The 15,580-nt window shown below is 42.1% G+C and overlaps 1 protein-coding gene across 1 annotated transcript in view; it reads right to left on the bottom strand.

Moving 5' to 3' along the window:
* Window positions 1–14,445, bottom strand: part of pard3ba (par-3 family cell polarity regulator beta a) — a 141,578-nt gene extending 127,133 nt beyond the window's left edge. Inside the window, exons 1-2 of the mRNA XM_086128539.1 lie at window positions 13,989–14,445; window positions 124–222 (exon numbers count right to left, since the gene is read on the bottom strand). Of these exons, the coding sequence (XP_085984665.1) occupies window positions 124–222; window positions 13,989–14,105 (216 nt within the window). The 5' untranslated portion in view covers window positions 14,106–14,445. The remainder of the gene's footprint in view (window positions 1–123; window positions 223–13,988) is intronic.
* Between the last annotated feature and the right edge of the window lie 1,135 nt (window positions 14,446–15,580).

The raw sequence follows: 15,580 nt of genomic DNA, 5'->3' as shown, positions 1-15,580 counted from the left end.
CGTTTTGCTGTCCCAGTGACAATCATTCTGGCAGGCTAATTCATCAAAATGAAGCAAACCTGAGTGAGAAAATGGCTTCTCTTTGCTCACTTGAGAGCAAGAAAGAGCTCTTCCTTGGCTTACCTTGTCCTTATCATCCACTAGGTCCGTCAGCAGGTCATCCATATCCAGGATGCCTCCATCTGTGTACTCCAGGTGAAGGGTTTTAATGGCACTCCCATGCTGCACAGAGAAGCAAGAAGTAGTTAGCTTCCAAAATTATTGACAATGTTTACATCTTGCATGTGGCTCCATTACATTTCGAAAGAGTACAAAAGAGTATTACATTATGAAAGAGTTGAGGTGTCAGTAAATGTGCACGATGAAATGATATGATTGCGACAGTCTAAAAACAAAATTGAAGGCCACAGATATCACTGGTAGTCAGTGTGTTCATTAACCTGACGTTTTAAAGCAGCGATTCTCAAACTAACACTCATGGTTCACGAAAGAATTGAATTTGGGAAATTTAAATCCAGCTGGCAACGGACCCTTGCACATCTCTCAGCTCGTTGCAATGGAAAAGGTATCTGACGTTCTTATAGGGCAGGGGTGTCAAACTCATTTTTGTCGCAGGCCATATTGTAGTTACGGTTTCCCTTGGAGGGCCATTATGACTGTGAATTTTGTGAAACCATATACATGTTTAATCACCTCCACATATTACATACACAGCACACAACAAATTGATGGATACCTCGTTTTGGAATCAGAAGTCAAGAATAATGACTTGCTTGAACATTGTTTACGTGAACGTCATAAGGGGGTTGGAAAAAAGAAAAGACTTGCCATGTCTCCATGTTATTATGGATTACATATGACAATTTGAAATGTTGGTTCAGACTTTAGCAAGCATCCTGGAAGTTGACATGCTTGATTTAATTTTGCGGCCACATGAAATGATGTGGTGGGCCAGATCTTGACTTTGACCCTGTGTTCTAGGGAATAGAACATTGTGAGAAGAAACATACTGGATTGGATAAAACCTTATTGTCAAATGTACTGTATGTGTAATGTGTACACGACATTGTTTTTTGGATTTTTTTTGTTTTTAACCAAAGATTTCTTGAGGAATTGTGGAAATAATAGGCAAAACTGCAAACATATTTTTTCTTGACATCGATGCAAAAGAATTCAGTTTTAAAAAAGGGACAGTTAAACAGATGTATCCCTATGTAGACCTTCATTAAGTGTCAAACATTCTATTGAATAATTAGTTCATTGAAGAGTTCACTTAATTACTCATCCCACGGACCTAACCCATTCAAAAATGAATGAAAATGCACCCCATATCAGTCACATTGAAAATGTTACCTGAATGAGAACTTCTTCCGCCCAAAAATAAATAAATAAATCATATTTAATAAAGAGAAAGAAATATTTCCCTGGAAAGTTTCCAACTTTGAAAATTCTTGGAATTTTTCACTTCCAGTTCTAAAAATACGAAGAGAGAAGACTTTTGCGACTTTTTCAGCGGTTCCTGGCCTCATAGCCACAGTCGTTGACTGCCCTTCTGCAATTTTAACAGCAGAAAACTCGCAGTGCTGCTTGTGTGTGTGCGTGTGTGCGTGTGTGCGTGTGTGTGTGTGTACATGCATGCGTGCGTGCATCCAGCCTCGCAGACCGCGAGCAAGTTTACTGACAACCCAGAGAGGAATAGAAGCAGCATTACGGAAGATTGGTTAGTGGATAAATAAACACACACGTTCTGTAAATGGCAATTTATTAAGTCTGGAAGAATGTATTGTGTCCAATTTATTTATCAAACAATAAGTGATGTCAATAATTAGTGTGAGAGGCTTGATTTCAGTGCACTATGAAGGAAACTATGCAAACTGCTGAAAAGGCTATCAATAATAAAACCACTTATTATTATTATTATTATTTCTTTTCTTTTTTTTTTAATGAACTCTTAGACCGACTGAACGACTGTATTTTAATGCTGTCCATGATGGTGGTACTTGGAAAGCGAAGAATTTTTCGGTGGAAGTTAATTGTAAAACGTTTGAGGGCCACTTTTTTTGAAGCACAACAAGAGCTGTACAGAAAAGAAAAAAAATCCAGTTCTTCAGTTTTGTGGGTGGAGTGCCAGCGGTCAAATTCCGAGCTCGTTTCATTATCACAATCCTTGTTCAAAACATACACACCCTGTAAGGGATGAGACGCCAAGCAGGCTACAATGCTTTTCCTGTTTACATATATTTTTTAAAAACCTCTAATTAATGTGCAAATGCACTGACAAATGCATTTTCTTCAACCTCATTAAAGATTTATTTTATTATTAATTTCTGCGCAAACTCGACATTTTATGAGGTACAACAGCACAATGAAATGAGATCCTCAACTTAAACTCTGCATTCGCAAAGAATGTTCCATTTTGAATGACACAAAAAACTGTTTAAATATTGAGCATTATTTTCTTTGCAAATGAATACTGTTTTGTTTTGGGTTTTTTTGGTTGCGGTCTAGTGGATTATTCAAATTGTGCCGATTGTGTTGTGGCCACCCCAGTACAGCAGCACATGGTAACCTGCATGTGCGGCAACAACATCAGGGCAAAGCATGAGCACATCACAGGACAAACCGGTCAAACCTGGCGGGTGACATTCTTGTGCCACTCATTTGTCTCAGGCGTGTACTTGGGATTGAGCAAGCGCAACTTTGGAGCTCGCATGCCGCAATGGCACGAAAAGAAATGTCAGGCGTGATTTTCCGCCAAGAAAGCAGGCGATTGCCCGTTTGCTGATTCACAACAGTCTTATTTGGGCAACCCTAGGTAGTCCGACGCCATCCTCCTGCCAAGCACCTCATGATGAAATGGTATCACGCCATGACGCTTCAAAGAGAGACTGACAAATTAATGGAGGGGTTTAAGAGAACGCTCATCTGACGTTCCTCATCGTCAATCCCCCTCTGTGGCTAGGGTTCTTCTTATAACATGAGAAATAAAAGGATTTGGATAGTGGAGGATACTTGAATCAATCAGATCACCTCTAACGCACAGTAATGGCTACCTTAAAACCATACAAATACAATTATGATCGATTTGCAAAATTACTAAATTTAGTCAAATACAAATGGCTCATCACAATTAACAAAGCCAGTGGTTTCTTCAAAGTCAACCAAGAATTTCACTTTCAACCGGTCGTGCACGCTCAAAATTCTTCAACGCCTTCAGGACAATTGCATTCCGTACTTGCTGCTGTTATGATTGCTGCAAACGTGCTGCAGAGAGACACCAGACTATGTCCTCCTCCTCACCAGCAATGAGGTGAATTCACTCGTGTTTAGGGTTTGTCTACTATTGTGACTGACTCGTGAGCAGTCCAGGATGTAGTCTGACATTCGCCCACGGTCAGCTGGGATAGGATTTAGCTCCGTGACTCTGAACATGATGAGCGGTCTAGGGTCATTCCATGCCAAATCACCACTCACAAAAATCTGAAAATTTTAACCAAGCAGATTTAGATTTTAATGAAACTAGCTGCAGGCACAACACTGAATCTCAACTTTTAGTTCAATCTGAGTTACGGTCCACCGAATTTTAATATATTTGAAAAAAAGGGGAGTGGCCGCCTGCCTCTGAAACCTTTAATAGCTGCGGGCTACTGGGGCAATCTTCATAAGAGAGCGATTGTTGGAAAGGAAATTCAACAAGGAATCTGCAGACATTTAGAAGGCTGGGGCGCAGAGAGATTACATTTCATGAAAAAGTGTGTCAAGGTCACGTGAGCCACAAGGTCAATTTCAAGGTCAAAATGAAAACATCACATTCAAATATGCACCAATTTTCGAAATGAATGCAGATTCCTTGTTGAATTCCTTTTCCAACAATAGCTGTTTTGTGAAGATATACCCAATAGTGAGTGACATTCATATTCATGAAAACCAAAATCCGCTTGGCATGGAATGACCTGAAAGGCAATGGTGGATGGTTCACTTGCCATAACCGTCTCATTTCAAATTCCAGCAGATTTTCCATGGGATGGGGTTCAAGACCTCAACTATTTGGATTCCCACGATATCCGCAGTATAAACAAGTGCCCACGCTGCTAAAGACATCCCGCATGAGAGTTAACTGGTGCAGTCTTTTTTTTCCCACAGGTTGGACAGTAACACTCTCACTACACTATTTACACCATCAACAAATCGAGCAAAAGTGATTTACGAGAGCAAGAGTAGTCGGCACCAGTATTCTAAAAATGTGAATGAGTTGCAAACATTTTGGCAAGCTGTCTGCGGATGGTATGAACAATGACCCAGTACAGGTGTTTGGTTTACATGGTGGCTGGTTGTGCAACTCCACTTTCTATGACAGTTACAGACTTAAACAATGTAAGAATGCCAGTTGTTGCACCTTGAAAGAAAATGCTTCGATCCCATTTCCTGCTAATTAAACAGGGTAGGACGAAAAAAAAAGTGTTCAGCGGCAACCTACAGTCGCATTGTTTAGCCACTTTCAGAACTCTGCCACTTCAGACGGTTGGGGGCTGAGGTTATCCACAGACCCCATCCTCACACAATCCACAAGAACAAGAAGGAAGACCATTTTGGCTCTCAATCCATCCTGGGAGCCGCACGGCACCAAGTGCTCATTTGCAAAGGTCCTAACGCTAGTTGCCAATTGCTCGCTTACTTAAATTGACACATCAGTCGCTTAACACGGACAAGACAGTGATCCCTCACCATTTTTCACTTCAAGTTTTGTGGTTTCAGTGTTCCGCCTCTTTTTTGTTCCAAATTCATTGGAAAACATTTATTAAAATGACTTGGCCGTGATCGGCAGCCCTGTGGCGGAATGACGCGTTGTCTCATGTTGATGCGCAAGAGAGCGGGTTTGCTTGCATGCCGAACAAACAGCTGATGTGATTCAGAGGCTTTGGACATCCCAACTCAAGGCGCGTGAACGGTTCCCGGCGCGATATCAACCAATGGGAGAACGAGTGCATCATCGGTAGTCTGTTGACTGTATCGTCGTGTTGTGCTCACGATAACCTTTTCTGATATTAAACTGCGCTCTATACCTTGCCACCGCCGAAGCAATACGTCTCAGCCTTGTGGGAGCGTGCAAGCCTGCTCGTCAGAGATGGCACCATCAACAGAAACACATTGCTTTAACAGTGGCAGAATGGAGCTGGTTCGCAGCCTTGACCGGATAGCCTTATTTGGAAGGTTTCCCAACCTGGTCAGCAGTTTTTTTTAGACACAAATTCAAGGAAGCCATGACAGCTCAAGCAAAGGCTGAAGAGACGGACGAAAATGTCAGCTCGGACCATGGTCTGATAAAAAAGAAACCTCAAACCTATTTCAACAATAAGAAGACAAGAGGAATGTCACGGCGCTATCCATTTTCTCCAATTTAAGAACCTCAGCTGCACTGTCAGCGCCTCAAGCAAAAGAGTCTCAGAGTGAACCTCAAGCCTGTACGAGTCTAGTGAGAGCCTTCTTCTATGCCAACAACACAAGCCTCTTCGTCTCTCTCAGAAGGCAATGTTGATTAAGGTTCAGAACTGTATAAGGTTTTAAAATGAAAGATTTAAGTAAATAAGTGTACTGTTGTAGTCTTTGTCTCAAATATGTAAATACTGTGTACAAATTTAAAACATGCTGGTACTTGTGACGTTTCTTGCTTCGAATAACATCAATGATCAGAGAGACAATGACATCGTGGACAGCGGCTCTTCCTGTACTCCCGCATGTACAAACAAGTAACTGGTCTTTTGTCAACTGCCTGAGTCTCAGATCTTCACCAACAAAGGGTGCTAACATACACTGTGTGACAGCCGTGAAATCCCGCTTCATATTTCACTGTATGCAAACATTACATCCACAAATAAACAAGAAAATTCCTTGGGGTGGGTGATTGGATGAATGAGTCGAGGGATGGGGTGTGCATGTTCGGGACAGCAATCGAGAGGCAGAAGCCAGGCTGAAGGCACTTCAGTTGGCGCGTGAGATTTTAAAATATGTTTCAAAAGTAGCACCAATGCAAAAAAAAAAAAAAAAAGCTTGAGCACAGCAGGTGCCTCCTTGCCATCAAGAATGACAATAGATCCTCAGTGATCTGGGAATCACAGTCTCCCAGGACATGAAGTGGGAAGTCAACACCATCTCCATCCTGAAAAGGGCCCAGCAGAGGATGTACTTCCTGAGGCTGCTGAGGAAGCATGGCCTGCCACAGGAGGTGCTACGTCAGTTCTACACGGCAGTCATCGAATCAATCCTGTGTTCTTCCATCACGGTTTGGTTTGGGGCCGCCACAAAAAAGGACAAAATCCGACTTCAACGGACAGTTAGGACGGCGGAAAAAATCATTGGCACCGCCCTACCCACTCTTGAGGACTTGCACACTGCAAGAATGAAGACAAGGGCACAGAAAATCCTCCTGGATCCCCCGCACCCTGCCCACCACCTTTTCCAGCTACTCCCCTCAGGCAGGCGCTACAGATCCATGCGCACCAAATCCAGTAGACACTTAAACAGCTTCTTCCCTCGAGCCATTAACTCCCTAAACAGTCACTGACTGTTGTACTACAAATACTGCTACTGGTCACTCTAAAATGGTTCAATGATTTTCTGCACCAACTGTACAAACTGTCATAGTATTGCATTCTACCACTGTTCACTTTAGCTCTGCTTGATACTTTGCACATTGTCTCACAGTTGTCACTGGGTGGTACCACCGCACTACGGTTCACTTACATTACGAAATGTCCTTGCATACCTATTTGTCATGTCCTTGTTTACGATGATACTAATGCAGCGTGTTATACCGGAGACAAACTCCTTGTGTGTTCTACATACTTGGCCAATAAAGATGATTCTGATTCTGAAGTGTACCCCCATGTTCAGTGTTGGTAATGTTGTCAGTCTTATTTTTAATGATTAATAGATGTGGGTTTTTGTTTTGTTTTGTTTTTTGGGGGGGGGGGGGGGGCAGTTTCCACTGTCATTTTAAGTGAGGTTAATGACTTATCTTTCAGAACAGATCTGTAATATGATTCCAGAGGAGGACATTTTATGTTGATAATTACATTTATGTCACACATCTGTATGTGTAAATAAGTTCATCAATTCTTTCCTGCACCTTTTTTTTTTAGTTCTACCTTTTAATTTCCAAATCATTGTAGATACCACTACGAATTAAGTTCCAAAGTTTAATAATTTGCCAATGGCACAGCACACAGTTTTAACCCTTTCAGGGTTACTACAGTGGGTAGCTCATCATATTATCAGGTTACAGGGTGCATGACAGGGTTGAATCTCTCATTATTATTATTGTTTTATTTTATTTTTTTAACCAAAAATGATTTGCACTGATTCGGAGGTACTTGGCTGAAAAAAGATGTCACAGGGGGCACATCATTGAAGAAAAGGTTGAGAACTGTTCAACGTCGACTCAGCTATATCAACTTAGCGTCGACTAGAACAAATCTGAAGTTATTCAACACCGAGTGTGTCGTGAACATGTTGCCGCTAGACCAAGATGCAGCAAGAGGAAAAAACTTAATTCCTCACATGGAATCATGGTCTTGCAAAGAAGACTAAAGCGTACCGTGCTCATAGCAAGTGCGCTGTTGCGAGTTTGTGGCATTGTCAGCTTGGGAGGAAATCAAAACTTTGAAAGAGTCTCAGCCAAGCTCCTGCTGAAGTAAGCATCTCATTAAAAGGTCTATGTGCCTCGTAGCATCGCCAGAAATGAGTCCAGCTTCAGTGATTAAGACCAGCTTTCTGACATTGTCCGAAGGATGTGGAGTTTACGTGGCTGGAAGTGGACATTGTTGACAGAGCCACAGTGTCCTCATGATCATCTGCTTCTATTAGGACTAGCAAGAGGCCACAGGCTGTTGAGTCAGCGGTTAATTAACAAGCCCGTTAAAGGAGGGTCGAGGGCCCGAGTGTAAGCTAATCACACATTCACATTTAAACTTCTTCGGACTCAACTGGGGCCAGTGGGCTGAGTGGGCTGTCAGTGAGAAGCTCAGTGGGTGTGCATGTGTGAGAGTCTCAATGCGTTTGTTACCCCGCCACTTGCCGATAGAAAGGCCGCAGAGGCAGGATGAAGCCAAGCAGCCAGATGATAAGAGCGCAACTTGTCACCAATTCTAATCCCCCGTCACTCAGAGGACAAAGACGTCTGTCTGCTGCACACATCTGTGAATGCAGCCACACAGGAGGGCATTAAACAGTCAACTTACACCTGCCTGCTGAGATATCAGAGCTTTTAAGGGGAAGCTATTGTCCAAGTTGACGGCCAGGGCTTCTCGCATCCACATTGAGGCCAAACACATATCAGCAGACTATGTACAGTAACGCCACAAACTATGCTGACTAATTAAAGGACATGTGAGAAACCTCTTAATTAAGATATCAGACACTCTTTGGAAATATATATACACTAAAATTGGTTCTTTCTGTATTTTCTAGAATGCAAAGGACCTTCCCTGTTGTGCAGATGCAGTGGAACTACTCATTGTGCAATGCCCCAAAAGTCATCCAATTTGGAGGTCAATTTTCTAAAAACACAAAAGCCAGACTATTGATGAGACGCAAGACCTTGGCAATTGCTGATAGATTTTCTTTTTTTCTTTTTCTATTACGTGTTTTAGTTATATTAAAGGTGTAATAGTTCATTCCCTTAACTTCCATCCAGGCAGGTTGGGATCAAATCCCAGAGGGTTGGTGTGAATGTTAGTGATAACTGTTGCCCGTCTCAAAACATTCCCTAAGATACAGTAGGTAACCTGGACAGACTGCTGTCTCCCTTCTGCCTACAATCACGTGGGAATAGAGTCATAATATCAAAGATACAAATACTGAAACAATACTATGGAGAAGAACTTCATACATATATGATATACTGTACATATATGTATATATATATATATATATATATACATACATATATATATACACTCAACTAAACTCAACTGTATTTATAGAACATATATATATATATATATATTAGAGCTGTCACACCCTGAGACTGTACGCAAGCCGAAAGGAAGGAGGCCGTGGACTAGTGAGTGTGAGAGCCACTGTCCAGGATGAAACATCCAAGCTCCATAAATACATCAAGGAGAAGGCTCCAACGGATGACGTACTCAGAGAATGTCTCAGACAATGGGGAACAGAAGATGAGGCGCTGGAAGAGGGACCATCATGGGAGGACAAGCCCCTACACGGGATGTACCACCGGACCATAACTGAAGTGGCCGATCTCAAGAAGTCCTATCAGTGGCTAGAGAGGGCTGGCCTGAAGGACAGCACAGAGGCACTCATCCTGGCTGATCAGGAGCAGGCCCTGAGCACCAGAGCCATTGAGGCCCAGATATACCACACCAGACAAGACCCAAGGTGTAGGTTGTGCAAAGAGGCACCTGAGACGATCCAACACATAACTGCAGGGTGTAAGATGCTGGCAGGGAAAGCCTACATGGAACGCCATAACCAGGTGGCTGGCATAGTCTACCGAAACATCTGTGCGGAGTATGGACTGGAAACCCCAAGGTCAAAATGGGAAACACCTCCGAAGGTGGTGGAGAATGACAGAGCGAAGATCCTGTGGGACTTCCAGATCCAGACTGACAAGATGGTAATGGCGAACCAACCAGATATCGTGATCATAGATAAAGGGCAGAGGAAAGCCGTTGTAGTGGATGTAGCGGTCCCAAGTGACGGTAACATCAGAAAGAAGGAACACGAGAAACTCGAGAAATACCAAGGGCTCAGAGAGGAGCTGGAGAGAGCCTGGAAGGTAAAGGTGACAGTCGTGCCTGTGGTGGTCGGAGCACTCGGGGCAGTGACCCCCAAACTAGATGAGTGGTTGCAACAGATCCCGGGAACAACATCGGACATCTCAGTCCAGAAATGTGCAGTGCTGGGAACTGCAAGGATACTGCGCAGAACCCTCAAGCTTCCTGGCCTCTGGTAGAGGACCTGAGCTGAATGAGGGACGGACACCACCCGAGGGGGGGTGAGACGATTGAAAACGATTAAAATATTTAATCTAATTAAAAATGCAACTGTCATAATTAACTCAAATTCACTAAAAATTAATCGTGTTTACTCACGCATTTTTGATCGGTTATGAATTTCCTTTTATATTTTTTTGTCCTATTTTTCCCCATTTTAATGCTCTCGTCAACATGGAATCATGAATCCGCTTTCTATGTGCAAAATGCAAATATTTACTGAAATAATTTCGATTTTCAATTTTACATGAACATTTTTCACTTGGAGCAGTTATTCACACATAATCTCTCACACAATATTACTGTCCATCAACAACAGTGAAAAAAATATTTTGTCACACAACAGCTGCTTTAACAGCTCTTTTCATGGAATCAAAACAGAGCAATATAACATTATAAAGTGCACATCTAAGGTTAACTAGAACTCAGCCTATAGTGGATTTAAGCCATGGTTGCATACTTCGTTTTTCTCAAGGTTGCTTTGAACACAGCAGTCAGGCTATGTTGATTCTCTTGGTCCTTCTTGCGCGCAAGTCTCTCTACGGTTTTGTGTAGACATCATTTCGGATGACTACACTTGGTTCGATGACAACACTGGAGATGTTTTATTTTCGCTAGGTCGCTACCACTGCAGCGCACCGTCACTGTCAGACGAACACAGAGAAGCTCCACCTGCTCTATTTATATGGACACGGAACACTGTAACCTTCCACACAAAATAGTTCCAAACAAGTAACAATCGCGTCAGTGGCATACATCGTATACCTGTATGATACAGGTAACTTTGGTCTTGTCAGTGGAACAATCTGGCAACTTTTTAAAAGTAAACTTTCCATTCATAAAGATAAGATAAGAAAACCTTTATTAGTCTCGCAATGGAGAAATTCCCAATTCACAGCAGCAAAGTTATGAAAGGAAGAAGTAGAACAACAAAATATAGGAGCTGCTGGAAAGGCAGCCACTCTCACGGCGCCTCTTTTGAAGTCAAAATAAACAAAAATAACACAACACAACACATAGGACACAGACAGTCGTGCAATCTTCACCACTTTTCTGCATACACTTTGTTGTCTGAAGCAGTTGTAGATGAAAGAGGAGAGGATCAAAGTGTCCTTTCACCAGTGGATCAGAGACATCATGCTGAAAATGTGCACGTCTGCTACAAGCTAAGTTTTGAAAGCAAACACGAAGCTGTAGCGTCCAATGACGAAAAGAGATTAGTTCACTTCTCCTGTCCCACGTAATCCGCTTCAAACTCCAAGCCGCGACTCCCAGTTCCAAATTCGCATCGGCGCTCCGCGCTAACGCTCCTTTCTTCTCCTCGTCGGCTCCTCGAGACTTACATCCATCCAGCCGCAGACCATTCAACAGCACCGATCTCTCCGCTGAACAAAGCGGGGCTGTGAAAAATGCTGCCCATTACAGGCGCAAGACACAAGCGCCCCGGGACTGTCCACCAACGACAGTCAAATGGCGCCGACATTCCTCCCAGTCAAAAACAGTGCTGGTATACCCATGCTGCCGAGAAGGCGCAACCACCAAGCACAGAGTCTCCTCCTTGATGAATGTCGTGGCCAAAAAATGCTAAAAAAAGTCCACATCAGGTCCACACGACGTAACAACAAACACAAAGTGACAAAACAAACAAAAACAACAAAAAAAGCAAGGCTCATGAGAGCACTTGCTGACGGCTGCCTACTCGGGCGCCATCTTGACTTCAAAACTCTTTAAGTATCAGTTTTCGGTGTCTCGCGCTGCCGTGGCTGGCAAAACAAACGTGCGTGGACCTATGCAGCGCGCTTGTTGTTTTGTTTCTGGTTTATTTATAGAGCGACGTAACATCCGCTGTGACGTGTTCTGCGCGAATCTCTTTCTTTTTAGAAAATGGAAGACTTTTTGGTGCGCTCAATAGTGCGGAAAATACGATATATATATATATATATATATATATATATACAGTATATATAAATCCTTGACCTCTATACGGTGCCTATTCAACAGATGTGGTGCTCTTAATTTCGTGACATCACGACAACGACATCTTGGCAATTTAATATTCCCAACTCAACTCAGCTGTATTTAGAGAGCACTTTAAAACAACCACCATGAAGCAAAAATAATTCATACAATGACAAACAATAAAACAATAACTTAATTTCAAATACAGTAGAAAGCACATGCTGTTATCGTTACATCTCTCGTGGACACCACAACTTATTACCTGGTCGCTTCGCAAAATATGAAATGTCTGCAGGTGAACTGTGCATCTTTCATATCCTGCTGACTCATGTGCAAGAATACACTGAAGAAATAGTGCATGCAATTAGTGTGAAAAAAATTTATCTATGTTTATTGGGCACGCATTACCAATAAAAATGAACACCATGCTTGACACATAGCTTACTTAGTCGCCGTTTAATAAACTAAATTCGTTCAAAACCCAGAAAGCAGGTGAGCTGTGATGGTCGTAAACTGAGCTCTTTCGGCAATGGCCATTTCTCAATAATAAGAACACAAAGTGAACTTGCCAAGAACATTCTTACAAAGAGCATGTGCAACAATGTTTTTCCGAGGAACGCGAGTCTCTTTGTATATTGGAATGGCTGTGTACTTGTTAACATATCCCCTCCACCCCGACTCCGTTTCTGTCGTATTTGTGTTATAGTAGCGCGAAATGCGTCTCAGGATATTTGCCTCACCAAGCCTTTACAACAGAGGTCTTGAATCCTGTTCCTCAAAAGCTGGTTTTCGGGATTTTTCCAAATCTATCTGCTCTCACATCTGATTCCAATGATCACGATCATTATCCAGCTTCTGCAGACCTTGCTGATGATCTGAACAGGACCTAAGATCCCTGCTCCATCATATGCATCCTTGGGTGAAGCTAGCTGACAAGAACAACACCCAGGTATTCCTAGGTGTTTTCCCAGGTTCTAGGTCTATTCGTACTTTCAATGGGAACAGGACTTGGGCCAGGACCGTTTCACGAGACCACAAGGGCGTAAGAAAAGACAAGAATGTAAATTAAGAAATGTCTTCTGTGATGTCATATTCAGCAAGAGGTAGTACAAGGCAAAATCACAGCCCACCGAAATGGACAACAACAGGTGGATTTTTCAGCTCGATTCATATTCCACAAACACAATGTTAATTAGACTAGATCATTTTTTTGTCAAGAAAACTTTTGACTTGACTTTCCCTTTAATTAGGTTTATGAGAGTTAATATGCTGCATCTGACGAGGTTCCACTGAACTGAATGTTTGTAAATATTTTGCACGTATGACAGACATGCCCTTTACTCATGTTCTGTAACATCCAGAATAAAAACAAACAAACATATGATTACCAAGTGTGTCAATAGATGCAGAAGAAGATGATTCCCACGTTGGCCTGCAGCTTTTGCCCGGTGACTCAAATGATGTATTTCACAAAGTACTTTCTTCTACTTTTTGAAAACTATTTTCTAAGCATCTAATGAACTGTGAGTGGTAAATATGACAACTGAAATGGAGAAGTAACAAACACAAAATTCGAGTCCTTATAATAGCAAGTATTGTCACAAATTATTTGCAATGTCTGGAAAAAGGGTGTAATCTTACTTAATTTTGCATGTAAACTATGTTGGACTGATATATGAAAGTGCCTCATTTTTTTCTTGATTGCCTTCTAATCATGTAAGTGTTAATAAAAAATAAAATTAAAAACGTTTCATATGGTAGTTGTCTTGCATAAATTCATAACTGACAGTCTCCGGTTTAACAGGAAACTTCCGGTTTTTGAACGTTACCATGTCACGTGACATATGACGTAACTAATCATCGTTGGTTAAAATGTAGAGAATGAGAGGAATTCATATTTTTTCCTCCCACTTCGGCACTCTCGCTCTCTCTTTCTGTCACTCACACACACAATGTAAAACGAGTGAAAGTGTGTGCCTGTGCGTGTTTTGAAATTGAACATTAAGGAGTGTTTACCTGATCAAAAATCCTACGGTATCTTCGCGTGGACTGGTCGATTAAATCCCGGACAGTCCATTCGGGTTTACACGGAACCACCACGGCTGTGTCCCCAAAAGTCACCGTGACCTTCATAATTGCGAAACAAATGTACTCTTGGAAATATCAGATACAGGGGATGGAAAACGTCCGTTGGAGGGCCAGCCTGTGTTCCTTCCGCGTCCAAAGTGAAGCAACAGGTGTCTCGAGTCCGGATAGATTCAACCCTGCGAGTCCCTTCGCCGCTTTCACCGGGCCGCACAAGTGTGGAAGTGCACACAAAACATCGTCCCGTCAGCCGCCTCGCCGCGTGCGGATCACAAACGCGGTCACAGCTGCACACGTTCTGTCATGTTGGGCCGATACACCCAATCAAAACAAACAAGTCTCAAACCCGGAAGAAATCACAGCGGCTCAGGCGCTGCAGGAAATCATCGCGTGAGGACTTAACTGCGCCAGTCACATCACCACTTATCGACACCTTCCGGAAAGAATGGCTTAAGTCACACACGAAAAACTGAAAAAAATGGCGATTGTATTATATTCGTTAATAATGTCGTTGCGGGGGTAGAATTGACTCATCTTTTCAAATGAGGAGCTGGCGGTGGTGGCCAGCATCCTTAGGAGATGTTTAGGCAAAAATACTAATCATAATAAGTCAAAATATGACTTAGGTCATTTTTATAAGAATAAAAATGAAAAATTCAATAGCCTATTCGTCGCCTGTTCAAAAGTGTACCAGAAGAAATAAGCAGATACTCTCTCCCAGCACAAGACACACACTTTATCTTTTAACACACTCTGTGTAGGGCAGCACAGAAAACGTTTCAAACTGCAATAATTCAACATTTAAATGATTCTGAGCAACAATAATATGGCAAAAGTCGCGAAACTAAAGCATCACTACTTCAGTTGGGTTTAGCCTATTGAAAAGAATAATCACCTTTTTTAAGTTTGTAATTGGGTTTTAAATAAACACTTAATTTTTGACTGTAAAATCTTTGGATATTTTTTTCCTATTACCACTGCAATATTACTGTGTTGGACTAATGCACTGAGAATTCTGTTTTGCTATTAACGTAACTGAACACTTAGTGGATCATAGTTGCGGATGTTATCGTAAATCTCCTCTATTTAATGTAACTTCTTGACCGATAAAAGATCAAGTTATATTAAATAGACCAGAACTACAGTTTTTGGTGTTGTAGAGAAAATGACAGACATAAATATTTCAGATGAAACTGAAAAGGATCATAACCCTATGTGACTTTTCAGTTTCATCTATCTTCTCATTTTTCCTTCCTCTTCCTGTCTAAATTCTCCTCACACACAAGCACACATTCACATACACGTGCAGACACACACATACACACACACACACTCACACTCATGAGGGTTTGTGCACTTCATGTCGGCTGCTCGGTGCAATAAATAAATAAATAAAATAACTACACCATTGAGCCAGTACCCCCAGCGCACTCTCTGACAATGAGGGTGTCACTGCCAACTGCTGTAGCGTCTGTGCAACTACACTTTATTCTACTCTATTCGGCAAAAAAGCCTACCACCCT

Source organism: Hippocampus guttulatus, chromosome 1, assembly GCF_054856545.1.
Source record: "Hippocampus guttulatus isolate MCC_2025c chromosome 1, RoL_Hgut_1.0, whole genome shotgun sequence".
In the NCBI taxonomy this organism is placed as follows: Eukaryota; Metazoa; Chordata; class Actinopteri; order Syngnathiformes; family Syngnathidae; genus Hippocampus; species Hippocampus guttulatus.
This window is presented reverse-complemented; position numbering and strand designations above follow the sequence as displayed.